The sequence below is a fragment of the Erithacus rubecula genome (genome assembly GCF_903797595.1).
Source record: "Erithacus rubecula genome assembly, chromosome: 2".
NCBI classification, from domain to species: Eukaryota; Metazoa; Chordata; class Aves; order Passeriformes; family Muscicapidae; genus Erithacus; species Erithacus rubecula.
In genome coordinates this window covers 98,064,601-98,090,490 of record NC_136685.1, presented here as the reverse complement: position 1 = coordinate 98,090,490, position 25,890 = coordinate 98,064,601, and the positions used below count along the sequence as shown (strand labels likewise).

The window sequence follows — 25,890 nt, the reverse complement described above, 5'->3', positions numbered from 1 at the left end:
AGAGGTTCCAGCTGCGGAACCTTTAAGCACATGCACTTTTTACTCCACTTTCTATGCTGACATATGCCTGTCATCATTCCTTTCCCACCACACCAATTTTTACTCCCCCATTCTCACAGGGCTCACTCCTCCAGCAGCAGAAGAGTTGGATCATGACAAGGACATCACACAGTAGCACTTTCTCTGTTTCTGCTGATTCTGGCAAAGAAATAGCGTGTAGGAAGTATGGGAACAGCCAGTCCCCTTTACCTCCATGGTACTTCTGCAAGGAACATAAAGGAATAAGCGAGCTCAGGAAAACAGAAAAACATACAGTCCAGAAGAAAACAAGGATGGAAAACTGGGAAATGTGTCACTATATGAACTGGCTGCCAATGAACAAAGAACAGTATAGTGTAAATTTTCTTTCAATTACAACTTGACAAATGATCCTACACAGAGAAGGGAGAACAGGCTTGGCAAGGAAGAGGAGGGGCAAGGAAATCAAGAGCAAGTTGCTTTCAAAAAGTAATATATTAGCTTGAATTAAAAAAAAAAAAAAAAAAAAAGTTCTACCATGAAAACAATTTTTGGTCTTCATTTCATATAGTTAAAACAAAGTCTTCAGAATCACAGAATGAGGTTGGAAAAGACCTCCGAGATCACCAAGTCCAACCTACAGAATTTTATGCTCAACTACCTTTCAGATTAAAAATGTTTTAGGAGAGGATACAATTTTTTTTAGTGAAACACAGCTAAATAAAGGCAGCAAAAATGGAGAGGCAAAGCAAAACAATTCTTCAAACTAGAAGAAAAAAATCAAAGCAATGTTGAAAAATTGTATGCAAGAATAATTTATTAATTACAGTAGAAGAACCCTATTAAGCATACCCACAATTAAAAAAAAAAAAAAAGCTATTTCTTCTGTAACACTGCCAGATAAGCACCAATTCAGCACCCAGATCAAGGGACTGGAGCATCTCTCCTATAAGGAAAGGCTGAGGGAGCCAGGAGCGAGTCAATGTGTATCAGTATTTGAAGGGAGGGTTCCAAAAGGACAGAGCAGGCTGAGCAACAGGACAAGACGCAACGGGCAGAAACTGGTGCACAGGAAGTGTCACCTTGGCATGCAGAAGAACTTCCTTACTGTGCAGTGACCACACACGAGTCCCCCTAACCACAGATACTCCAGAACCATCTGGACACAATCCTATGCAAAGTGCTCCAGGACCACCCTTCTCAAGCAGCTAGGCTGAACCAGCACTGTGGTACCTTCCAACCTGACCCATTCTGTGAGGAGGCAGAAGCAGATGAAGATAAATGGTGTGGCATAAAAATGTGCATTTCTGCCTCATCTTGTTTCCTCAGAAATACCAGAATTACTAAATTCTCTTTTTCTGGCACTGATTGACAGAAGATAGTCCCATCTACTTTAAGATATTAATAACTCCACAGTTTAGGTGTTATTAATCTCACTCTCTTCAAATTTTCCTTTCACCTGCTAAGCCAGATGCCTTAGCTGATGAATATACTGGAGCTCCTAAGGTATGCCCACCACAAACTATTTCCCTTCAACTACTCATAGCTCATTTCTCCCTGTTGTTAAATTAATAGTTTAAGCATATAAAAACAGAATTCTACTTCTACCACAGGAACGGTGAAAAAATACAATTGCTTTTTTAAAAGTCTTTTTCCTTTGCCACCAACAGGCTCTATCTTCCTTTTTTTTGTTCAGCTAATACCCAAAGCATTTAACACCCCCCTGCTAAATAGTAAAGAATTATTTAAGATGTTCTTCTGGGGGTTTTAGTTTGGTTTTTTGGGGGGTTTTATTTTTTTGTTTTGTTGCAAAAACAACAACAACAACAACAAGCCACCACAAAAACAACAACAACAACAACAAAAAAACAACCCCAAAAACTGCTTCAGAGGTTCTCTATTGCAGTAATTTAGAACCAGAGTCAGGTTAGTTCTGGCTGGAGAAAATGCACCAGAGGCACTTGTATTCAAGTGAAGTGAGTCAAAACAACTGCATAAGTGACTAGTTAAGATGGATGCACACAATGTAACATGTTTTGGGTGATTTCTATAGAATTCTGGGGCTTCTGTACTACATCTATAAAGTTCAAGAACTAGATATGAACCAGAACACAGACCATCCCAAGAACATAGAATTTATCTATCTAAAATTAAGATAATTTAATACCTTTATCTGTGCTGTTTACCTTTTCCTAGAAAACACTACTCATAGGAAAAACTTGCTAAGTCAACTCAGACAAAAATAGCCTATCAACATTACTTCTAGCATTATGTAATGGACTTCTCATTATATGCTCTGGCAGATTATTTTAGAACCAGCTATACCTAAACATCCAGAAAAACCTTCTTTGACTCACTAGATGATTTTGTTTTATCTTAAGCTACCTACTACAAACACAATACATTCACGTCTTCTTTCCCCATAACTGTCAATTTTCTCATTCTGTAAGAGCATAAAAGAAATGTTGTTCTAAACTGTGAAAAAAAATTCTCCAATACCATAAGGCTTGAAACAAGGCTTGTACTCTATTAAAATGGAACTCTTTCAATAAAAACATCCCTGATTAATGTTAACAAAAGGAACAGCAACTTATACAAAATGCTGGTGGTGCTTTTTTGTTAATGTATAGTTTTATATTGGTTTTCAGACTAGAAGGCACCTAAGATCAGGTGTTACCAGAACCACTGTAGTGATACAACTACAGTGGTGTTCTGCTTATTTGAGAAAACAAGCATCTTTACTGGCAGAGCTAACATTCAGCACACCCTTTTTCCCCAGTAAATGCATTTCCACATTGCAATGCATCACACACAGATACTAATCAGGAAGCAATGAAGTAATGATCAAAATGATTATACCATCAAAATATTACAGGAAAGCTTTAGTTACAATATAATGGAGAAAAAAGTAATCAAGAGGTAATAACACATGAAACTTCAGTTCATGTATTAAGTTAAAGATCACTGACACATACATGGGCATCATAGTTTAACAGCATTTCTTTCCTTTTATGCATGTTGGTCTGTGTCATCTGGCAGGTCTCTGAGAACAAAATTTTCACAGAAGACCCAACGACTGGGATGAGCACAACTGTTGTGGGGAAAATGATCACTGTCCATGATGATCTATACATTCAAAGTAACTAGCAGTATTGCAACCATGGCACAACTGACAATAATATTTTTTAAACCTCAAATTCATTAATACCTTGTTCTCTAAATATGAACTATTTTTTCCCCTCACAGTCTTGATGTGCTCCCAACCAAAACCAAGGCTTCATACATTTCAAAGCACTTCCCCAAAGGCATGTCTATTAAAGTGTACACACAAAACCAGCCTGAGTATGGTTTCTGTCACAATTTTATTTTTTAAAGGAAAGACTGCAGTGCCTGCTTTAAAACAAAAGGAAATCCATTTTTGACTTCCAGGCCCTAACATGCAATGTGTTAACCAGCCGGCCTGACTCTGAAAGGGCTAAAAGAAAAAAAATAAACTTAAACTACTAGTATTTCTCCAACTGTAAAACCAAAATATCGCCAGGTCTTCCTGCAACTAGGGCACTGGATAATTTAGACTAAAATAAATGTTTATTAAATAAAAAGGGCGTTGATTTCTTGGCAGCGACGAAAAGCAGGAGATACCCCTAGTGTCGACGTAAAATACTACAGGACTCCATACTGGACTCCAGGTTAACTTTACGGCAGAAAAAGGGAAATTTAAACCCGTCATGACCGAAAAAACAGAGCGACTCTCGCACACACACACACACACCTGGACACAACGCATCCCCGCCTCCTCAAACTCCGAGCACCCATCGTGTGTGAAGTGTCAGCTTTTCACCCAGCCCAGTTACAGCGCGTATTATCCAGTCCTGTGGGCTACGTGCATTACAGCTTTCCGGTCCGCACACGAACAGCACAGCGCTGCTGCTGCTGCACCGGGGGCGGGGGGAGAACCCCGCCGAGCTGCCAAACAACCCCCGCACGGCAGCGCTGCCGAAATTGCCGGAATTTTGTTTGGAAACCTCTCCGGGAGACGGTGGTGCCTCTGTGGAACACACGAGACGCAGCCCGGGCGAGGCGAATCCCCGGACGGCGGAGAGGGCCGGGTGCGGGTGAGGTTAGAGGGTGCTGGGGAAGTGAAGGGCCGAGCCCGACAAGCGCAGCCAAGGCGGTGGAGGGAGGAGGCGGAGATCCCAGCGGGGCTCCGTGGGCGGCGGAGGAGAGCAGGGGATGCGCCCGCTGCCAGAGAGAGCCGGGAACGAAGCCCGAAAAGGCGCTCGCCCGCGGGAGGACGTGGACGATCCGGGGGCGGGAGGAGCCGGGTCAGGGGCAGGGCAGCGCCGAGGCGGAGCGGTGGTGGGGCCGCGGGGGTGGGGGACCCGGCCCAATCTGGAATATTCCGGCGGGGCGGGAGCGGGAAGGTGGGAAGAGCTAGGGAGGGAAGCGAGGGAGGGTCCTCACCATGGCGGCGGGTGGGCGTCAGGCGTCTCTCTCGCAGATGAATCCGCCGACCCCGGCCTCACTGTGCGTTGTCCCGCGTCGCCGCCGCCGTTGCCACTCCCAGTCCGCTCCCGATCCGGCTCCCGTCACTGCGGCAAAGGCTCCGCTGACCCGCGCACGGAGGGAGCGAAGGAAGGAGGGAGGGAGGGGGGGAGCGAGAGAGAGAGGGGACGCGAGAGGCGCTGGCGCGGGGCGGAGGGGGCGGGGCTCTCACATCCGGGTACTCTGCCGCGCCGGGGGGCGGGGTAAGATCATGACGTCATCTGCGGGGTGGAGAGGCGGATTCGCAAAATGGCGGCGCCGCTGTGGTGGGGTTGTCGGGGGTGGAAGGGATTTTTGAGACCTTTGAGTCGAAAAGTCAGGCCGGCGTTTCACTGTAACTCTAAACTCCTAAACCACTAAACTACATCACGCAGCGCCAAATCCAGGCGTCTCTTAAACATCTCCAGGGTTAGTGACTCCACCACCTCCCTCATCAGTCCATTCAAGTGTCTCACCGTCAGACCAGTGAAAAAAACCCTTTTTTTCTAGTATCTAACCCCAGTCTCCCCTGTTTTATCTTGGGGCTGTTTTCTCAGGTCCTCTCACTGCAGGCAGCGTATGATAGACCGGACTGTAATTGGAGAGAGCGGTGAGGTTTTCTCCCCTCCTCCAGGCTAAAATACCCCAGGTCCCTCAGCCACTCCCCATCAGTGTGGGGAAAAGGCGATTTTGGGAGCTGCTAGGTGGTCCCTTTAAGTAGGACTTTTGTGTGGAATGTTAACTACAAAGCACAACTTCTTTTGTTTGTTTGTTTTTATTACTAAACCAGGGCTGATTCAGGGTGATGACATACACTTCTTTCCCCCCTCCTTGTATGATTTGACAGATGAATGTCTGATGGTTTTCAGTGCTGAGCCTGGCTAAATGTGACTGGGGGGCCGCAGTGAACGGCTTAAAATGTCTTGAAAAGGACTCCAAGGATGCAGATTTCCTGACCTGTACAGCAGACGTAAGTACAAAAATACCTTAGAGGTACTGGTGCTAACAATTGTTATCTTTGGTCCTTCTGGCCTCTAGCCCAGGGAAAGGTTCCCTCAGGTAGACTGCCAGAGCTGCTGGTACTCCTTGTTCTTCCAAACCTCTTATGCTTAGGCTGGTCTCTCTCAGCTATAATCTGTATATATATTATTATATGCATAATTGTTTTATATATATATTTTATATATATATATGTGTGCATGTATGTACTTTTATAAGCTGTGCTGCTGGAGCCCTTGCTACTTCAGCTTCCTTGTGTGACTTCTGTGTTTTGCAAAAGGAAGAAAAAAAAATCCACACAGGGAGAAAACTCTGCAAGGGCACCTTTGAGAGGTGGCTGCTCTCCCTATGTTCTGGCTGTTATTTTCCTCAGGCTTTTAATGTTGTATTGCATGAGGCTATCCAGGCTTGCAGCTGCTTGGTAAAGAATCACAGAGCAGTGTTGGAAGGAACCTCTAGAGATCATCTAGTCCAACCCCTATATTTAACAGATTTTTAGAGTACAGTGTTTCAGTACTGTTAATAGTTAATTATGCAAAACTAAAGGAATTGTGCAGTGATGAGATAATCCTTAAAAATGTATACATGTGTCTTTGTTGTTTCATGCCAGCTTTGTACCCTGCATAGTCTACAAAATAAAATGACTGAGCTGAAGGCAGACTCAGATGAAAGATGTAGCCTCAATAACCCCTTTGAGGCAAGATTTAGGGCAGTGCAACTGCTTGCATAAGTAAGGCTGGCCCTCAGGGAGTGATCTCTATATATTGTGAAGCTTTAAGTAGGCCAGATGACACCTTTAAAAACTTCTGTAAAGGGTAAAATAAAATAATTAATAAAGAGGATGTGATCCACATTTCTGTTGATGTTTTTGCCTTTCTGTCCTTTGTCTGCTAAATGGGTTCATTTTGGAGCACCATGACACAGCACATAAGACTGTAACAAATTAGGTCATGATGTGAAAATAATAATTAGATATTGTTGTGTTAATACTGCCAAAGAGAAGGCTTGATACCATGTTGATGTTGTTTTTCAGGCGTTTGTTACTTGGCTCACAGAAGCTAGACTTTTCCAGGGAAATGCAAATTATTTCTGCGAAGTTCAAGGTGAATGGTGAGCTAATTCACGGGGTGAGGAAGGCTGGATTAATGCTTTAAAACAAGGCTAATTTTTTAGGGCCACAGCTGAGAGCATGAGCTTTCCAGTTGTAAATGGTAATATCCTCTCTTCATCTCCTTCTGGAAGAGGAACTGCCTCATCACTGTTGCCCTATTAGTGGGAGTCTCAGCAGATCAAAGATTAGCAAAGGTTACCTTTAGAGTGCATGGAGAAACCTGGAATCTTGAAATTAAATTCACAAATGCTAAGAGGCATGGGAATCTCTCACAGAGAAGTCTGCTTGGGGGCCTACATAAATGAAGGGTGACTGTGGAGTTCAAGACTAGATGAAAATTTGTTCTGTTCTAGATGACTGAAGCAAAGCAGAGCAATAAATGTGTTTTTCTTAGAAACTGTTACTGACTGACAAATGTTCTGTTCCCAAATTGAAATGCACCAAGGGAGAAGCTTGAGCTGGAAGAATCAAGAGTGGGTCAGGGAGATCTGGCAAAAGTAACTAAGTGAAGGTGGTGGTGATGAGTGAAACTAAATGGTGGTAATTTGCACCAGAAGAAAACAAAACAAGCACCAAAACAAAAGTGTTAAGATTTGAGTTAATAATAAATCAACAAAACAGACTGGTAAGAACCTGGCCCTGGCCACTGTGGGAGGATGTACATCAGAAAATGTTCTGGTCCAGAGAAGGAATTTTCTGCCTGTTTTTATTAACAGATACAGATGGTTAGGATAGCTCTTGTTTTGAGGGGAAAAAAATCCTAACTGATAGGATATCGAGGAATAAAAAATTCCTAGATTTACTAAAAGCTAGCATTAAAAATTACTGGCCTCTAGCCAAAAAAATAACAACTTGAGATCTACAAGTGAAAAAGAAATTCTGATGTAAAATAGTCTTACTACTTGCATCTCTGTTATTGCAGCTGTACCTAGGGGATGTAAATCTGGAGTAAAATCAGCTAAATTAAATTGAAGGAGCCTAGAATTTCTAGAGTAAAATGTAATGAGATTAAAATAAACAGAAATGAAGACGATAATAGCTTATTTGTTACCTTTTTGAGTTCCAAGTAGACAGAGCCAAGAACTTAGGAAAATACTACTTTACTTGTAATGCAGTTATGTCACTGCTAATATTTTGAACCTCTAGATGCAGTGCAAAGAAGAACTAGTGCACTTTTAATTCCTTTCTGTTTGATTGCTTTTCTTCTATAGCTAACTTCTTTTAGAAGTTAAAAATGAAAGATGGTGCTTTTTAGTAGGTAAGAGTCTGTAGAAAACTATGACTTGCATTTAACCCTTTGCATTATGTTACCTGTATTTCTGACTAATATTTTTGCAAATATTGATGTTGATTTCAGTTTTTTAAGAGTAAGTTTCAGACTTTGCTTTTTCATTTTCTGCTGTTAGTGAAGCTCATCTGCAGCATAATTGCAACCATTCAAACTAAGATAATAACATCATGGAATCATTTGGATTGGAAGGGACTTTTAAGGGCCACTTAGTCCAGCCATGGGGCCACCTATGTCCACCATAAGCAGGGACATCTCCAACTAGATCAGGTTGTTCAGGGCCTGGTCCAATCTGACCTTGAATATTCCCAGGGATGGGCCTTCCACCACCCCTCTGGGCCACCTACCCAGGGTTTCACCACTGTAAAAAACATCTGTCTCCATGTAAATGGAAACTGATTAAGCTACACATAAGTAAATATTTAAAGTCTGTTTTGAGAGTACCTGTTTGGGATCTTCAGTGTTATTAGCCATTAGGATCTGGCTTGCACAGTGCTTGACCTAATGCTTAGAAAACAGTTTCCATGATGCTGCTTCTTTGCCTGAGCTCTAGCTCATTTCATAGCATATTTCTTTGAAAGTGCAATTTGTGATACCTTAACTGTCTCAAAGTTTTGAGGCTTTTTTAATATAGCATGTGTCTTTGATGTCCTGAGCATATCCTTCTTTGTCTTGCCTTGCGCTGGTCTTCATAGAAGCATTCCTGACTCACAAACCTTGCTGGATGCAATTTGTAAGAAGCATTCCCCTCTCTGTAACCCAGGGTTAGGGCTGCCACCTAATTAAATAATCTTCTGTCCTGACCCTTAACAGGCTGTAAGCAGCTTTTCCCAGCAAGGCAGGTAAACTCTTGGGACAGTGCAATAAAGCTTGAAAATGCACTATGTTTAAGCATGCTTGTGTGTTTGTATGTAGTAGTGTTTTATAAAAATCCATAAACTCTTATGCTTCTGTAATTCTGTAAAAGGAAGGAAGGAAGGAAAGCAACCTTTTATACCTGGATTTCAGTTATAGTGGGTAAGGGAGACTTATCAGCAGAAGAGGAAGCCTTTTCAGATAGAAATGAAAACTGTGTTTTCTCAGCACATTTGAATTCCCCTGTCAGTGCAGATCCTGAACTCTTAATATCTGTAAAACCAATGCACCATATTGATTCATCGTTTCAATTGTAATAAAATAATAAGCAAATCTGAAGATACAATACTGACTAGAAGTGACAAATGGTTGGAAGGATGTGCCTCTCATCATATCTCTCACTCCTACATCTGTCTTTTCAGTTGAAAGCAATCGAAGGGAGCCTGTCTTTATTTTCTCACATATTTGTGAGAGCATGTATAAAGTGCCAACACTTGGGAGGAAAGGGAGATGATACTTTTCAGATCCAGTAAGGCACAGCTGGGAAGACTGATCTAGTGAAAGACCAGAAGAATGCTGTGAGGCACAGAAGCCTTGTGAAGCTGTGGGCGAGTTTTAGCTACCCATTGGTTTATTTTGTGTCACTGTGGGGTGCTGGATTTCAAATTGCTAGAAGAGGTGCAAATGCACAGTTGACTCTTGCATATGTGCATTTACTGAAACAGTGTTTGTTAATGCTTCTGATCTGTGGATGTGGATGCCTAAGGTGCTGTGAATTAAATTACCTCATTGTAGGATTATTTTTTTCAGCTTTTTTTTGTCGTTAACAGCCCCCAAGGACTTGAAGCCACAAACTGAAAACCATTACAAGAAGCTTCTTGTTTTTTTCTTAACTGCATTATGAAGAGTGGCCTTCTGATTTCCTAAACTTACTGCCAGTTCTAGCTAGGATGAACGGGGGATAAAAATGCTTTCTTTTTCTTTGCACCTGTGCCCATAATAATCACATTACCCGATAACTCTCTGCCTAACAATATGGAAACAATTTGCAAGAAAGATTGAGACTAAAAGGTTGCATTTTTCTAGAGACTGCTGTTAGTGTAATACTTTCATGTAGTGATCTTGTTTGCCTAGCAGTTTTTAAGAATTCCTGATGGCATCCAGGTGTAGCTGGGGTTGGTGTAATTGGCTGCTTTTTTTTCTGAAGACATTTGTTCTGTGGAGCTGTTATAGGCTGCAACAAATGGAAGCAAGTGCTGGAATAGTGTTTGTTTTGTTTTTGTTCTTCACTTATATGCTTGTTTACCTTTCCAAAGTGTTATTTATTTTGCTTAATTCTGCTGGAGATATATGTGTATCAGTCTGAGATGTGAAGTTCTTATCTTGCTGTAGAGACTGGTCTGCACAGGTTGATGATAATGATGGTAATGAGCTATTAATGTATGTATCTCCAATACTGTAGAAACAGTATCTTGAATTAATGCTTTATCATTGGTCATATGGCTGACTGGCTGAGTGATTCAGGTTTTGGCTAGTGCAAAGTGTGAAGATGGTGACTTAGGCAGTAAGCTAGATCAATGATTTAATGGCAAAACAACCATCGGAATTGAAACTGTGCCTAAAGGTCTTTCTTTGTTCATTGCCCTTCTTGTAGCAGAGAGAAAAGTAGGGAACTGCTTTGTTGCTGATCCTCTAACATTTTGAGTTGGGGATGAATTTTGAATATCAGCTAGTAGCCTCTTTGAAAACTAATCAGAGTACATGTTTTCCTGTGAACTACCTTTCAGTGTATCAGTGTGCGTTAATTAGTGCAAGGTACTGTGTCTATTAACCTCTTTTTGTTGTCATGGAGGACAAAAACAATGGCATTAATAACTGCTGTCTGTGGTGTGATATGTTAAATTGCATCTAGCTTAGTTGTGCATTTATTCTACAGCTTTTACTGCCATGATCTCGTGCTCCTGTCATCTGTTTACATTTGCAGTGCAGACAGCAGTATGAAAAATTAAGTAGCATGTTAGAAGTTTCAAGGAAAACATGATCCAACATGATCACATATATTAATGTAAATTTTCAGAGCGCTTTAGCCAAGGCAATGAGACCACACTAAGGGAGCCACCTGTGTGTGTAATTCTCTGCTCATGGCTGCTCTTCCATGCAGAGACTCTTGGGAGTGCAGATTGAGGACTGTGGTTTGTCATTAAGGGAGTATAACCCCATATGCTAATAAGATATGTTGGCCAGACGATGGGATTTTTTTCCTTTCCTAAGGGATTCAGAAGATGATACTCTTTTCTCAAGGTGCAAAGCACCTGGCCTTTCAACCGTGCCTGGCTGTCAGTGTTTGGATCAACACTGGATACTGCCTTTTTCTTATCATGGTAGTATTCAGGTATTCTGTACCTGCAGCACAGGACTAGAAAATCATCTCAGCTCGTTAGTGGTGTGTGGAAGTTTCAGTAGAAAGTGAAATTACACCCAAGTTGCTGGATGGGGGTTCTGTGTTTTGTTCTCATAAATCAGGTTTGGATCCTGAATCCCAAGAATTTACACTTCCTAGGTTTTATGCTTGCTCTTTGCACTTGTAACATAGTATGGTTACTCAAGGAATCATAAATAATAGGTTTAGCTTCCTGTCATGCTCTTTGTCCTTAGAAGTAGGTAATAGACTGCAGGTAACAGACTGCAATCTTTTTGCAGTGTGTGTGTGTGTGACTAAAGTTACTAGGAGCTTTGCTTTTTGCTGAAGTTAAAGAATCTATTGCAGGGATTAAAAATTGGCTGGACTTGCTGTTAATATCTGTTAATCAGATGATTTTGAGTAATTTAAGTCTATGAGCCTTCATCTTGCAGAAGATTGTCTAATTAAAAGGGCCACTTGCCAGGGATGATGTGCAGCTTGTTACCCTGGTACAGTGTTAAGTCATGGTGGTTCTGCCTTCAGCTTACTTGGCGAAGTACCATCAAGTTTCTGGTGTGGAATTGATTTATAACTTCAGTAAGTTTAATATCAGCTTCTGATCCATCATGCTATTTCTGAGCCCTCCCATAAGAAAAAAGTAGAATTTTTCCTTTTCTGAAAGGACCTTCAATGTTTCCAGAGGAGATTTAAAAGTCAGAATAAAGACATTTTCTCTTATTTTCCTATCAAAATTCTCTCCAATTCTGTCTCTCTGCAGACAAAATGTATGCATAATGACAGTGAGGTTCCTAAGTAAATACCATGAAATTTTGGGTGTCTTAGTCATATAGTGCTGTTTTTCTTTCCTCTGTCAATAGGGAAGAAAACTGCTCTCCAAAAATTGTGCATGTTATTTTGTATCCTGCTTTGCACACTGAAAACAATTTCAGATTTTGTACTTCAAAGTACTACTGCTGGAATTTTGCTGACATCCCAACAATTTTCCACTATATGATAATATCCTTAAATGTACTGTCCCTAGTTTATGCAGCATGTATTATACAACAAGAGATAGATACTTCAGGCTGTCCTCAACATGAAATCTAGTTTCAAAAAACCCACTTCTGTAAGCCTTGTCTGTGGCAGGAACAATAAACCAGTAATGATTCTAATGCTTTTCAACTGGTGGGGAATGCAACAGAACATTGTGTGATTTTTCATCATGTCTTTATGTATAAATAACCAAGAAGAGACTTAAGAGAATAGTGTCAGAAAAAAAATAGTGCAGATTAATAGTTATCAGGATAGTACTAATGAGATGAGACTGGGTTGAAAAAAAATTGTATTATCTTTTAAAGAACTTCAGCTTTGTTTTTTCCCATTCAGTTGTAGTTGTCCTATGACTTATGCAGATTCAGGAACAGCTGGTAAAATTGCAGAGGAAAAATTGCCCAGGAAAAGTAAGGTATGCACTTGTACCTCACAATGCCATGAGACCTTTGTACTGCATGTAAATCTTGATAATTAAAAAAATATGAACACTCATTCAGTGTTGTAATAAGCATGTTTCTAATGCTGTGACTCCGTGGGTTAGAACAGAGAAAGGTTTAGTGAAGTGTATTCAGTTCTGCTGGACCCGCTGGGACCCAGTGTTCCCAGGGTAAGTGCAGCCTGTGGATGACGCACTACTGCTGTTCTGACAAACCTTTCAGTGGAATTGCAGTCCGTGTCCTTTTCCCATTATAGCTGACACCAATTTTGGACTAGAAGAAACAGCACTGTAGTGGTTTTTGGTCAACATAATTTGCAGTTTTCTGTCTCACTTGTGCTCACAGGAGTATTTTGCTACCTCCCCAGAGCAAAAAGTGTAGGGTGTGACTGGGAAATGCTTATGTTATGTCCCTCTTGCAAATAGAAACCATTCTGAGCAATGCCATCATTGGACAGTGAGGCAACATGCTGCTTCCCAATTCTGACATCCCTAGCAAAGGATTAACACAGGTTATCAATACTCTCTTGTGCTGCAACCCACAGCACATGTCCTCTCCAGCTCTAGCAGTACTTAAATCAAGACCTCAGGAGCAAGCAGTTGAAAGCTTTCATTTTCTGTGTCTGCATCCTGTAATCATACTCTGGGATGGAATACCAGGAATACCTGGGATGGAATACCTGAATACCAGGGAATACATACCCAGTCTTTTGCTGATCAAATGCAGCAGCAGTTAGCAGTGGATTTAGGGTTGGGGAAGAGAGAAAGGATGCTGTTAGGGTGAAGGAGTACTCTATAATCCTCTTGATGGTGAAACCTAATCTACCTGGCCTGATCAGGTCAGCCTATATGGGTGACACACCAGATATGCCTACATCTGGTACAGTGAGAGGATTTCTCTGGCATGGATGAAGGATTCCACTTTTTCTCACCCATGTAAATTAAGATCTACATTTGAACAACCTGCAGCCCTTCTTGTGTGGGCTGTTAGCTTTTTATTAAGCACTGCTGTTCTGAGCGTAATAAATAGATTAATTCTGCGGAGAAATAATTTTCAGTATAACCTGGTTTTCAACATTGAAAATACTTCGGATAATACTCTAAAGCTGTCGCAAACCCCAGGCAGTAAGAGCCTTTGAAACTGTGTAGAGTAAGCAATGTTTTAAAAACAAACCAAAAAACTTCCTCAGATATGAGCTGACTCTGCAAACAGACTTTTTAAGAGGAAATGCTGATACATGATCAAGGTCCCCGAAGGTGCTAAAAAAGAGCAGTGAACATAAAAAGCCAGTAAAGCTTGTGGTATTAAGATAAAAACATCCATCATTGAAGCAGTCAGGACTCCCCTTTTAAGAGTATATCTTGTTTTTCCAATGTTCAATTATGTATCTAATTTGTATAATCATTAAGGAAGAACTAGCCTCACAGTCTAAATCCTTCAGTTTATTGGTATTTTAGTAACAGACAGTATATATTTTACTGTTCAAATGGTTAATTTGTTAGTGATGATGGTTGTTTATCTTGTTCTGAACATGTGGGTGTTCATTCTGACTGAATGGATACATGTGTAGATGTATGCTGTAGAATATGATAAAAGCTTAAAGTACTCAGCTCTTGGCATCATAGTAACCAATTTAAGTATTTACTCAAGATCTACATTCATGAGAAGCCAGCTTTGAGGCTTCTCCTGCATATCTCATGACAGTTGTGGGATACTTATATTTTGAGAGAGTTTGGACTGGGGTAACTACAGATAACTTAGAGTTAAGATCTAAAACCAGTTTCCCATGAATTTCACTGCAAGGGAGTCTAGTTTCACTGAGCAGTGAGGATGAGCTGGAAGCATGCTGCATCCCCGAGGAGACCAGTGAAAAGTTTGTTGCTGTGGACAGCCCCTCTTGCCCACTCCCTTTGAGCTAATGGCTCAAAGGCTCTGCAGCATCCTTAATTGTCCCCAGGTGGTGTGTGATCTGTTCAGCAATCACACCTTGGTCAAATGTGTCCTCAACTTTAGTAAAGTGCTCTGGCCTACTGCTGTTGTGATGAAGACCAGAGAACAAGTCCAGAGACATTTTTACCTGCACAAGGTTTAGCTTGCACCCTGCTATTTCACTTCTGGTTTATGGGATCATTATGTATTTGAGTATTAACTTTTTTGTGGAGCTTGGGATGCCAAATCTTTATCGTGATCACAATGATTTTTTGCTACAGCTATGAACAAATCCATTACTTAAGCATCAGTGAGGTTGGTAAGTGATAATCCTGATAGCTAAGACAAATGTTCTAGTGTACATGCTTTTCTGGATGTCATTTTGGGAACACCTCCACTAATATTCAGTTTACACCACTGAGCAGAAATAGAGGATTTTTAACAACAGATTTGTTATTCATTTTCTATGTGGCCTTACACAGTAAGTATCTCAGATGGACATGTGGACTTTTGAACTCTCTTGAAATGTCCTTTTTGAAATTCAGTTGGAGGATTCAGAAATTCTTATACAAATGCGTAGTGTATTTATATGTCCATTGTTATTTACATAGTATAATCCATATTTAATTTACAGAAAAGTACATGATATTAAAATACAGTAAATTCAATCTTGCTGGACATGTCCAGCCTACATACTTTTTTTTGTGGAGCAAAAAATGGAAAGAACAGAAATTCTAAATGACTTAGACAAGTTTCAAAATGCAGTGTCATCAATGTTAGATAAACTTTTATATCTGCATAGAAGAGATAAACAGACTAGCTCACTAATGAAATTTCAGGTATTAAAAGCTAGACAAATCTTAAAAGCTGCTCCTTCTTTTGCTTTTTTTTCCCTTTTTTTTTTTTTTTTTTCTGCAGCCTAAATTAACAGTGGTTCCAATAAAACCATTCAACTAAACTCTTTACTGTCTTTACTGTTTTATGTTTAAATGAAAACAGGATCCTTAAGACTGTGTACCATAAAAGTTGCAAACAACTCAAAATATTAAAGGTATTAAGAAAAAAAAAACACTTTGAAATTGCTTTGCTGCATAATAGTCAATTTATCTGGCTCCCAGCACAACCAGTAGCTCTGATGTCTGTGTTTGCAGATGTCTGGTTCCTTGATTATCTTATAAATGTAAATGAATGTTTTGTGAATTAATAATAACACATCTTTTTAATGATAAGAGGACATTTGGTTTGACTTAATTATCTAGTTATTGCCTTTTGCAATAACATACTGCTTCCTGCACCTAAACACTCAATCGGAACAAAGATAGCTTATATAAATATGTAAGTGTTTATCACATAAAACTCCTTTGATAGAAGATACTAAAGCTGTAAACCTTGGTGTTTGAGAAGGTATTTTAAAATTTGGATGGTTTCTGAAGAGATAATCAGATTCTAGCAGTTTCTTCCCTCAAATACCTACATTGTCTTCAGTTATAAATTTGCATGCAAACTGGAGGAAGGCATTTGGCCTATTCTTAGAGCAAGTCAAAATTACATTCTGCTTCTTCATGATCAGCTGTACATCTTCCCTTTATATCTTGTGTGTCAACAAGTGCAGGGCACTTGTCTAGGTTTGAAAGACAGGTGTCTGCTAAGAAAGGCAGGAGCCTCTCTTGAAATGGAAAATGTAAACCCCCTCCCTCCAAATTATTATAATTTTGAAATTAAGGGGCTCTCAGACAAAGATATGGGAATAGAAATAACCATTCTTTACTAGGAAAATTAAAAGAGAAATACAGTATTACAAAGAACAATCTCAAAACACTGACAGAGTCAGAATACAGCCTGACACCCCATCAGTCAGGGTGTTGGTAGCAGTCCTATTCAATGGTGGCTGCATCCTCCTGCAGTGACAGATGTGGTTCAGCTGGAGCAGTGCTCCTGTAGAAGGTGCAGTTTTCCTCTGAAGGTCCAGGGATGATGTGAAAAGGTCTGGTTTTCCTCTGGAATACAGTGGAAAAAGGAGGCCTTGGTGCTCCAAATCTCAGGTTTTTTCTAGGTAGGAAATGCTTGGCTCATCCCCCTGGGTGGAGCATCTCATATAGGTTGATGTCATTTTATCAGTCATGGAGAGGGATTCAATGGCCTATTAGCAGAAGATACCTTCCTGAAGGAAGGATGGGTTGTGCAAAAGATGAACACTGCCCCACCTGGTTTTAACAGATGGTGATAGAATACATACTTTTGGTCACATCCTGTGTTGCAACCTAAGACAGCACTGAAGAAGCTCTTTGTCTTGGAGGAACTTACAGCCTACATGTAAAGGATAACTAAATGTTATTCTATGAGTTTATTAGGGTTAGGAACTCACTATTCCTTACCAGTAGGTTGTAGTGTGTGGGTAGGTAGGAAGTGTGTTGTGCATTGGCTCCTGCCATGCTGCAGGAAAAGGGAATATACCCTTGGCTTTGCCCTTAGTGGAAGTTTGTCACATATCATCTGCTTGTATGTACCTGCATGTGTCTGCTTCCTAACCCAGTTCCTCAAATATTATCCCTGTTAGCTTAAACACTTCATGTAGCTGAAAATTTTTCTGAAGTTAAATCATCAAGCAGTTGGGCTGGGGAGAGAATACACATGTTGACAGTCTTCAAAGAGAAGAGCTGTATTAGGTGACTGGGACTAGAAGCCTCTTCAGTTGCCCCCTGTCACCAAAACATCATTTCTTGCCACCAGTCAGTCCTTGATGTCCATTGGGTAGATAAAGCTTGATTTCATTATCACCCTGGAGACCAGGATCAGGCTGAGAGAGGAGTGTAGTGCATGTGGATAGGCAAGAGCTGGTAACAGATGGTGTCATAGTGGGAAGAAGGAGACAGCTTATCAGCTGGAAATGTTTCTATTGCATTTTGTCAAGTATTTGTTTTTCTTCAGAGAAGAATTGTTTGATTAAGTTTTGTTGATAGTTTTTATAGTTATTGATCCTAGGAAATTATCTTATCTAGTCTGAACTTGATATTCCTTTTATTAAAGGCTATTTAATATCCTAAATACTATGATTAGTGCTCACATTTCACATTTTAGGACTATGTTTTCTTAATTGAAAAAAAAAAAAACCAAAAACAAATTGCACATAAATATTATGGCAAAGGGCACCCCAAAACCCTGAACAGAATATTCATCTTTGTGGCAGATGGTTCTATAGTAATTGCTGATCCATTGTCTTTTGAAACAGGAAGTAAGCTACTCATGAGTTTATGGCCTAAGCATTTTGACTAAATTAACTTGTTTATATCAGCATATTTCTTTTGCAGTAAGCTTAGAGTTACAAAATTCTGCTTGTATCTTACAAGTAGGTTTGACGTAATTTAGTGATTACACAGAAGGACTGATACATTAGTTTTTCATTTAGTAAGTATTTTTAGGTTTTGTTAAACTAGAAGATGGTTTTATTAATCTTTCCTGTTTTTCTCAAGCAAAAGCATGCATTAGCTTATTTTGTGGGGCATTTACAGTATAGATTTCAGAAGATTGGTTTCTCATTGACTAATTTTTCTTTTTGCTATAGATTTAAATTATTAACTTGAGAATGAATGTAGTGATTCTTAAGCTTTAAAATTTTAATTTGTTTTTACATCTCTTTAATTTAAAAAATAGGAGTAGCTGCCTGTAAGAAGGACTATTGCTTTTTTTTTGAAAGCAAATTGAACTAATTATACATAAACATTTATTCCATGTTTATCACCATAGTAACTGAGGCCTCAAGTCAGTGTGCTTTGTTGAGCAGGGTTGCAAATGCTGTACTGAGCCAAGGCCTGAACTTCTGTATAAAATTGCAGTTTTGCATTTCGTTGAGGCACAGCTAATCCCTGCACACCTTTCTGACTTCATGCTATTATTTGTATTCCCAGGGCTGCAAGCATGGCAGAAACCTGGAAGTTACTGTGTCTGAAAATTAACCTCTGTGAAAAGTAGTGTGCACCAAATTATCCTGATCTGCTCAAGCGTGTGATTGTGAGAAGTGACTAGTGAGGCACTGGGGAGAGGCAGGAACGTGTGATTGTGAGAAGTGTGGAGAGACAGATACAAATGAAGCTGACAGCAAAGCTGCTCTGCAAGCCACTGGTTTAAGGGCCGACTATGCTGTAGCTGAAATTGTTGAAAAATTGTTGGGTTGGGAGGAAATTATCTAAGCAATATTGATTTTTAAGTGCTTTTTTGTGACTGGAAGTATATCCCTGTGCCAAGTATCTCCTTGGTGCTGTTCTGAGAATGGACGATGCTATCGGGTTTGACTTTTGATGTCTCTTCCCATGTACTGACCTCTGACAACTGGCCACAGAATTTTATCAGAATGTTCACTTCAGAGATTGTTACAATTAACCTAATTGCATCTCTTTATTTTCATCTTCTTTGTGTCTGTAACTAGAAAATTGCTGCCAGAGAAACCTCATCTCTGTACTTCAGCTTGCATTTTGACAGCAGCAGGGGTAGTACTAGCTATTTCTGTAGCCCGTTTGTAAGTAAATCTCAGATGTATTCATCTTTCAGCTGCTCCCTCTCTCTTATAAAACATGGCAATAGTATGTGTTTTATAACTACAAAGCTTTAGAAACTCAGACTTTAAAACTCAGACTTCAAAACATTTATTCTAGAAAGTTGATGAAGGCTTTTAATTTTTATCTGCTACATTAACCAGGCCATCATTTTGAGCCTTTAAAGTTATACTGCCATTTTATTTTCTACTGCAATTTAGATCATCACTTCACCATCCAATGTCCTCATCTCATGGAGACTTGCACAGTTGTTTAACAATGTGTGTTTCAAACAATACTACTGATTTATTACTCTTCATTTACTGTTACCTGATTTGAAGACAATCAGATATTGGGCTTTTGACATTAATTCTGCAGTATTTTCAAACAGAGAAATGATTTGGAGGTGTAGCACAGCACTTAATCACACTTACAAACTGCAGTATGAAGTGTGATATTGTATAGCCATTTATAGCCTGAGTTTTTAAGAGCTGTAGCTCTCCTTTTGTCTTGGCTAACTTCCATGGCTGTTGTAGATTACATTTGCAATCAAGTTGTTGCCAAACTTCCACTCAGTGTTAAGGTCATGTTTACTACTGCGCAGCTGCATAGTGAAGAGTTGCAGTAAAAGCAAAATAAACTTAAGACTATTTGAGGAGCAGCTCTCTATGGGATTGGAGAGCAAGTGGATGTTGGGCAAAAGATCAAATTGATGGTAGACCAAAGCAAAATATTTTTGGCAGCATTTAAATTTTACTGTTTCATTATAGCTGGTGTGTTCTTGACTGCAACTCTAATAAAAGCAACTTGTGCATGTTCTGAGTACTGTTTAAAAAGAACATAGATGTAAGAAAACTGGAGTCTGCAGCTCTCCTTATGTGGTGTTGGAATGGTGCAAGGTTTTCATCTATTATCCAGAGTGAGGAGCCTCCTCATGCACATTACATTTTTGGCACTGCTCGTGAAAAGACTGCTGTTGGAACACTTGAGGACCTGTTATTTTTCCAGGGAATGGCTACAAAGGCTAAATGTGGTCATGCCAGATGAGGATTAAAGTATACTACAAATGAGCTGCAGTGGAGCTTTCATTATGACTTAACTGTTCTGGGTAAGACACACAACCCATATCCCCCATTTTCGTTTTAAAATCTCATAGATGCATTATTGCTATGTGAATGCCAGTAACACTTTGAGCTTAAAGAAACCCTGAAACCTGAAAACCATGGCTGGGGAAGGACTGTTACTGCCACTGACATTTTGACAAGCCTCTTTTAGCTAGCTTTAAGTAATGAGGTGTATGCAGCGATGATCAGTGGCATTTGACAAGCAAATTTCTCCACAGTATTAAGTCTTCTGTATGGAAACAGACCACAGAGCAGAGGAGAAGGATTTTTGTATTATCCTTATATGAGGAAAGAGATAGGTTTATATCTTGCATTAAATACCAAAAAAATCCATAGAGGACCAACACCTTATTGTCCCACTTGTATAAAAGCTTCAGCTGGAATTTTCTATTTTTTTTTAAGACCAGTAAATGAAATATAGAGTATTAGTGTGCAGGAATCCAAATTTCTTTATTTCTGGTACTATAAGCTTTTTTTTTGTTCCTGAAAAGTCGATTTTGAAACTGGTATTTGGGGGTATGATCATACTAGCTTTGTAAGGTATTGCAAATACACGTGCAAAAGTTCACAGAACACTATTAGAATTGGAGATGGAATTGAGTTTTGGCCTGAGTCAGTATGGATTTTGTGCTTTCAAATCTCAGTGAACCTGAGTGAGGTCTGAAACCTTTTTCTCACACATGGAATCAGTTCTTTTTTTCTACTGTCAATTTTTGTTGATCTGTGTTGGTTTTAATATTAGTTCTCTTTGTAGACATGATCAAAACTAATTTGAAATAATTCTCATTCTTATTGTGGTGGATTTACCCTGCCTGAACACCAGGTACCCACCAAAGCTCTATTACAGCCCTCCTCAGCTGGACAGAGGAGAGAAAAATATAACCAAAGGCTCATGGGTTGAGATAATGGCAGAAAGAGATCATTCACCAGTTCCTGCCATGGGGAAAAAGACTCGACTTGGGGAAACCAATTTAATTTATTAACAATTAAATCAGAGTAGGATGATGAGAAATAAAAAATCTTAAACACCTTCCCACACGCACTGCTTTTTTCCAGGCTTAACTTTACTCACAAGTTCCTAAGATGCAGGCACTTTTGCAGTCTCCTGCTCTTATTTGTTGTACTAAAAGTATTGAGAGTAAGAACACTTTTGTCTCCTTTGCTATTTCACAGATACAAATTACTCAGAAATGGCAGTGCATCACATGGACTGTTGTCTCTTTTACAAGGCAGGTCAAATACCTTAAAGAAAGCCATTTTGGATTGTAAAACTTAAAATTATTTAATGAGTTTGGTAAAGCTGAATGTATTTTGCAGTAATATCTAGTGATCATACGAGTGTTTCATAGTCCATGGAAGTGAGCTTCCAAAACAATGTGTTGACTTTGCTTCTGAGCTGGAGGCATTGTAGTTGCCCAAGTTCAGGTTTGACCTTCAAAGAGAAATCTAACTGAAGCAGAAGAGTCCTCATAACTGTTCTGTTTTTCTGAGCTTGCTTCTTGTATTTATTTTGCCAGGCACTCATGTCCTCTGGAGACTGTGGTTCAACTCTCCAGTCAAAATCCTGATATGCTGCCTATGCAAGAGTAGCACAAAAAGGAACCACCCTGGGATAAAAGATCTGTGACCCATTAATGTTCAGGTTTAAGTAGATATTAGTTTAGGAAGGATTGTACCTTAAGTTTATTTTCACTTATTTGGAATAAGAAAGGGTTGAGGCCAATAAAACCATAGAGAGCCAAACTATTATTTTAACCCTTCATCTTGTTAGAAAGTATACTTTGAATGAAAAAAAAATCACACTTGATGTTTATCACTTGTGTCTATGAGCCATAGTGATTTTACAGGTGTGATAGAGGTAAGTAGTTTATATAATGTTACTTAGTTATATACAGTTTTAGTTATGAAGTGCTACTTACATAACTGTTTAAATCGAAACAAAAGTTTTTGCAGGAAAAAAAATTGTATCGCAAAATTTCTGTCTTCTAGATCAAACAAATTAAGCATCCCAAAATTTCAGTTAACTCTTTATATGTATGTATTCTATTTTCACTAGATATGCTTGAAAATGAAAATGTTTTTTTGGTTAAGGTTTTAGTTGATGTATGTTTTTCCAGTCTTTAATTGAAAAGTAATTTTTGAAGGATCTTTAGTATAAGGTAATGCTTTAAGTAACAAGAGACAATTTTCCTTTTCCAGAATGCTCCAAATTTTTTCTGTTTCTTATAGCTTCTAATATTCTTTTTTCTTTCAAGTCAAGTAAAGCAGGTAGATGCTTAGCAACTCTGAAATTCAAACTATATATCTGGGCATCTAGCTTTGGTTAAAACATTGTGGATCAGTTTATAATGTTGAAACGGAAGTGAAACCAAGTAATTCTTGGTTTCTTTCTTTCTTTCCCAGACAAGTTGTACTTAGCTACCTTATATTGTATAATTTGCCTTTTTATCTTAAAGCTGACTCCAGCATTTTGTGTTTCTCCGTTGCAGTTTCAAGTTGTAAAACAGTAATTGCTTTCAGAATCTTTAAAAACTCCATAATTTCTTTTCAAATGCAACAAAAATCAAAAAGCAAAAACAAAAAAAAAAGCAACCAAAACCCCTACTTAAAGAAATAAAACAGAAGTTATAGAATGAATATCATTATTGACATTATGTCATTTTAAGTCATACTGGGAAACTTGATGTCAAGTTCACTTTAAGTCCTTGCACACCCAACAAGTCAAGTGAGTTCTGATATGCAATGTACCTCAGTAAAGATTTTTACTGGACCTGTGGATATCATCTTGGCTACCTTTCAAAATGTATCACTGAGGATGCTTTTTAATCTGCTTTCTATATCCACGCTTTATCTGTGTTCATGCTGAACTTTGAAAAGACTCTTTGGACATTTCATTGTATGAAACATCAGCAACAGATGTAATTATGATGAAAAAAGGGACCACTGAGGTGGCTTTACACAGCTGTCCCTTTTCCCTCTGGGACTTATTAATGTTAAACAAACAATGTTCTGGTTGCCTTGCGGTCTTTTTTCAACCCACGTTGTTTCTTTTTTCTTTTTTTTTTTTTTTTTTTTTTTTTTTTTTTTTTTTTTTTGGATTTACATTTGCCATATGGCATTATAATTCTGCTGGGTTAATTACTTGTGAATAGGAAAAGTTTTGTTCTGAAAAATTACCCCAAGCATGGAGTGTGATCTGATGTGGTCTGGAAATTGCAGATATTTTAGGTAAGGCTTGATTAATGAAAATTTAACACTACAGTTATCAATCAGAGCTGGCTTTTCTGATTTGACATTTTGCCTTCTGTGGCTTGCAGCTGAATCTCTTTTTCTAGGTGTTGATTATGTGTAAGCCAAAATACAGCCTGGATGATTATACCATAATTGGCTTTGAAATAGCAAGGATTCGAAGACAAGGAAGATTTGTAATATTTTTTCACTTATGATTTTAATAGGAGGAAGGGGTTCTGAGCAGCATGGAAGACCTTTGGAGCCAAAGGTGTATTTTGTCTAATCCATTCTATCTTGTTTTGCTCCACAGGGCTTTGATCTCGGATTAGATCTGTGTGTATAGATCTGTATATATATAGTAGTTGCTTATTCATGGCAGAATGATTTCTTGAAGTTCCTGCAAACCCAGAAACAGGATGAGTAGGATGTCTAGTTCTCTGAGTGTGCAAAGCCATAATACACTCTACAACAAGAAAATGATGCTCAGGCTTATTATCTATCACATGAAAAATATGTTTCCCCTGATATTTTGAAGTCACTGCTACAACAGTGACCCCTTTGTGTGCATGTTATTCCCACTCTCAATGACAGGAGTTAGCTATATTCATCAGGAGGAGGATTTACCCATTGGACTAAACTTAGCAGAGAATATGAAGTTCTCTCTTCTCTAAATGTGGACAGCTTAAGCATCACTCTTACGTCTGCATTTTGTGATTTTTTTTTTTTTTTCCTAGGGAAACAGTTGTGGAAGTAGCAGCTGGGAAACATGATGATAGCACAATGTTACCTTAATGGAAATGGCAGCTCAGAGCTGTAGGTCAAGTGTGGCATGGAATCTTGAATGATGGAAGTGAGCTGTTTTTCTGGAAAAAGTAGCCATTTAGATTGACTCTGGTAAAACTGTCACTCACTGGCTTAATAAATAGCTGACCACAGAGAGATTCCTTCTTTTTGTGTTATATAAGATATATTTTCAAGTATCCAAATATTATTATCAGTTGTTAGGCCAGATGTTAAGATCTCTATATTATTGTGATTTATTGTGCCTCTTCTACTACTGTCTGGATAGCTGTTACCTTTAGCCACATAAGTGACTTTTATATACATCAGATATATCTGGACATAAATGGTGTTGGACTTGATGTGCTCAGGTTTTTCCACTATGTAAGTAATTACATTAAGGTATGGTGAAAGAATGGTTTAGCTTATAAATGCTTGATTGTTCACTTCATGGGCTTTTTTTCCCCCAGTTTTTGAATCTTGGCTGTCAGATGTGGGGCACTCCAGCATGTTTAGAGCTCCTACACTTTTCCAAATTGAGAACTGTGAGAGAGTGTCATCTTGGCAAGAGAAAAGCTCCCTCCTGTGGAAGAGATGAACCTCTGCAAGAAGCAACCATAAGGGCATCTCACCGTGATTTTAAATTAGCAGGAAAAAGGATTAGAAATACTGTGGGACTTTGCAAATACTGGAATGCAAGACCCTGCTCCCTGTTATTTTTTCTCAAAATAAATTTTTCATATTTTGTGTATGACTTATTTCTAAAACTGTATCTCATGATGTTATGAGTTATAATGAATTACAATGTTTGCTGTGGGTAAGTAAAACTGGATTGTTTAAATAATATAATGTGGCCACAGTGGACTCTATAGTGTTAAAGGGATCTAAAGCAACTAATGTTTTTACAGGTCTTGCTTTCTGTAGCTCTTTGCTGAAAAACCTTAGTATTTTGGATATTTCTGTGAATTCGAGTTTCTAGAGCTTACTTTTTAAAAAGCTTTTTTTTTTTTTTTTTTTTTTTTTTTTTTTCCTTTTTTTTTTTTTTTTTTTTTTTTTTAAAGTTTGATAATCTGTGTATCTTGGAGATCTGTATTAAAACTATTTTGAATCTTGCTGTGATTGGTGGTCCTGACTAGAAGGCTGTGCTGAGCTCAGAGCTGTGTGTGACTTGGAAAATAAAGCTGCATAGAAAGCACAAAGATGAAATTGTGATGGAGGGGCTGGAAGTAGGATTTGATATCAAATTCTGCTAGAAACAGTATTTTTACCTTTGAGCTGAATATGATTGATGCTTGTGATCTGAAGGTGGAATGCTTTAGCTGATTATCACATTAACAAAACCCTGAAGCATTCTATAAATGCAAATGTTATTCTCCTGAGAATGAAGCACTTTTGGGGAGGGGGGAGATGAATCTTTATTATTACAGTGGAGTTCTAATTTTAGCAATCCAGTTCATTGCAAGTTAAAGGGGACTGAGGCAATGCTCTGACCCACTACAAAAAAAATGCTGTGTTGAGATTGGGTATTGGGATCCTCTCCATTGGCCACATAGTAAGTTGTCATCTTATTCAGAGATAGCTAGGTTCTAGCTTGTGACATACAGCACCATA

The 25,890-nt window shown here is 39.0% G+C and overlaps 3 protein-coding genes across 4 annotated transcripts in view; 2 read left to right on the top strand and 1 right to left on the bottom strand.

Annotated features, from left to right (window-relative positions):
• PPP3R1 (protein phosphatase 3 regulatory subunit B, alpha) overlaps positions 1–4,736 on the bottom strand; it is a 37,766-nt gene extending 33,030 nt beyond the window's left edge. Inside the window, exon 1 of the mRNA XM_079297616.1 lies at positions 4,483–4,736. Coding sequence (XP_079153742.1) covers positions 4,483–4,485 — 3 coding nt within the window. The 5' untranslated portion in view covers positions 4,486–4,736. The remainder of the gene's footprint in view (positions 1–4,482) is intronic.
• Positions 1–25,890, top strand: part of APLF (aprataxin and PNKP like factor) — a 90,371-nt gene that overhangs the window by 192 nt on the left and 64,289 nt on the right. The gene's annotated exons all lie outside the window — the stretch shown is intronic.
• On the top strand, positions 1,897–25,050 carry LOC306797926 (uncharacterized protein). 2 transcript variants are annotated; one of them, XM_079297607.1, is made up of 6 exons: positions 1,897–4,442; positions 9,218–9,403; positions 21,786–21,910; positions 23,421–23,496; positions 24,234–24,393; positions 24,750–25,050. In XM_079297607.1, exons 1-2 carry the CDS (start codon positions 3,747–3,749, stop codon positions 9,326–9,328), a joined length of 807 nt encoding a protein of 268 aa, XP_079153733.1. In that variant the 5' UTR covers positions 1,897–3,746; the 3' UTR covers positions 9,329–9,403; positions 21,786–21,910; positions 23,421–23,496; positions 24,234–24,393; positions 24,750–25,050. The 2 variants fall into 2 exon arrangements, with proteins under 2 accessions (XP_079153733.1, XP_079153734.1); XM_079297608.1 differs by lacking the exons at positions 9,218–9,403; positions 21,786–21,910; positions 23,421–23,496; positions 24,234–24,393 and adding an exon at positions 5,412–5,512.

Excerpts from the sequence above, each read along its gene's own strand:
- LOC306797926 (XM_079297607.1), top strand. The coding sequence starts at position 3,747 with ATGACCGAAAAAACAGAGCGACTCTCGCACACACACACACACACCTGG. Across the intron at positions 4,443-9,217 it reads GGCGGGGCGGGAGCGGGAAG|TTGAAAGCAATCGAAGGGAG; the intron begins GTGGGAAGAGCT and ends CTGTCTTTTCAG.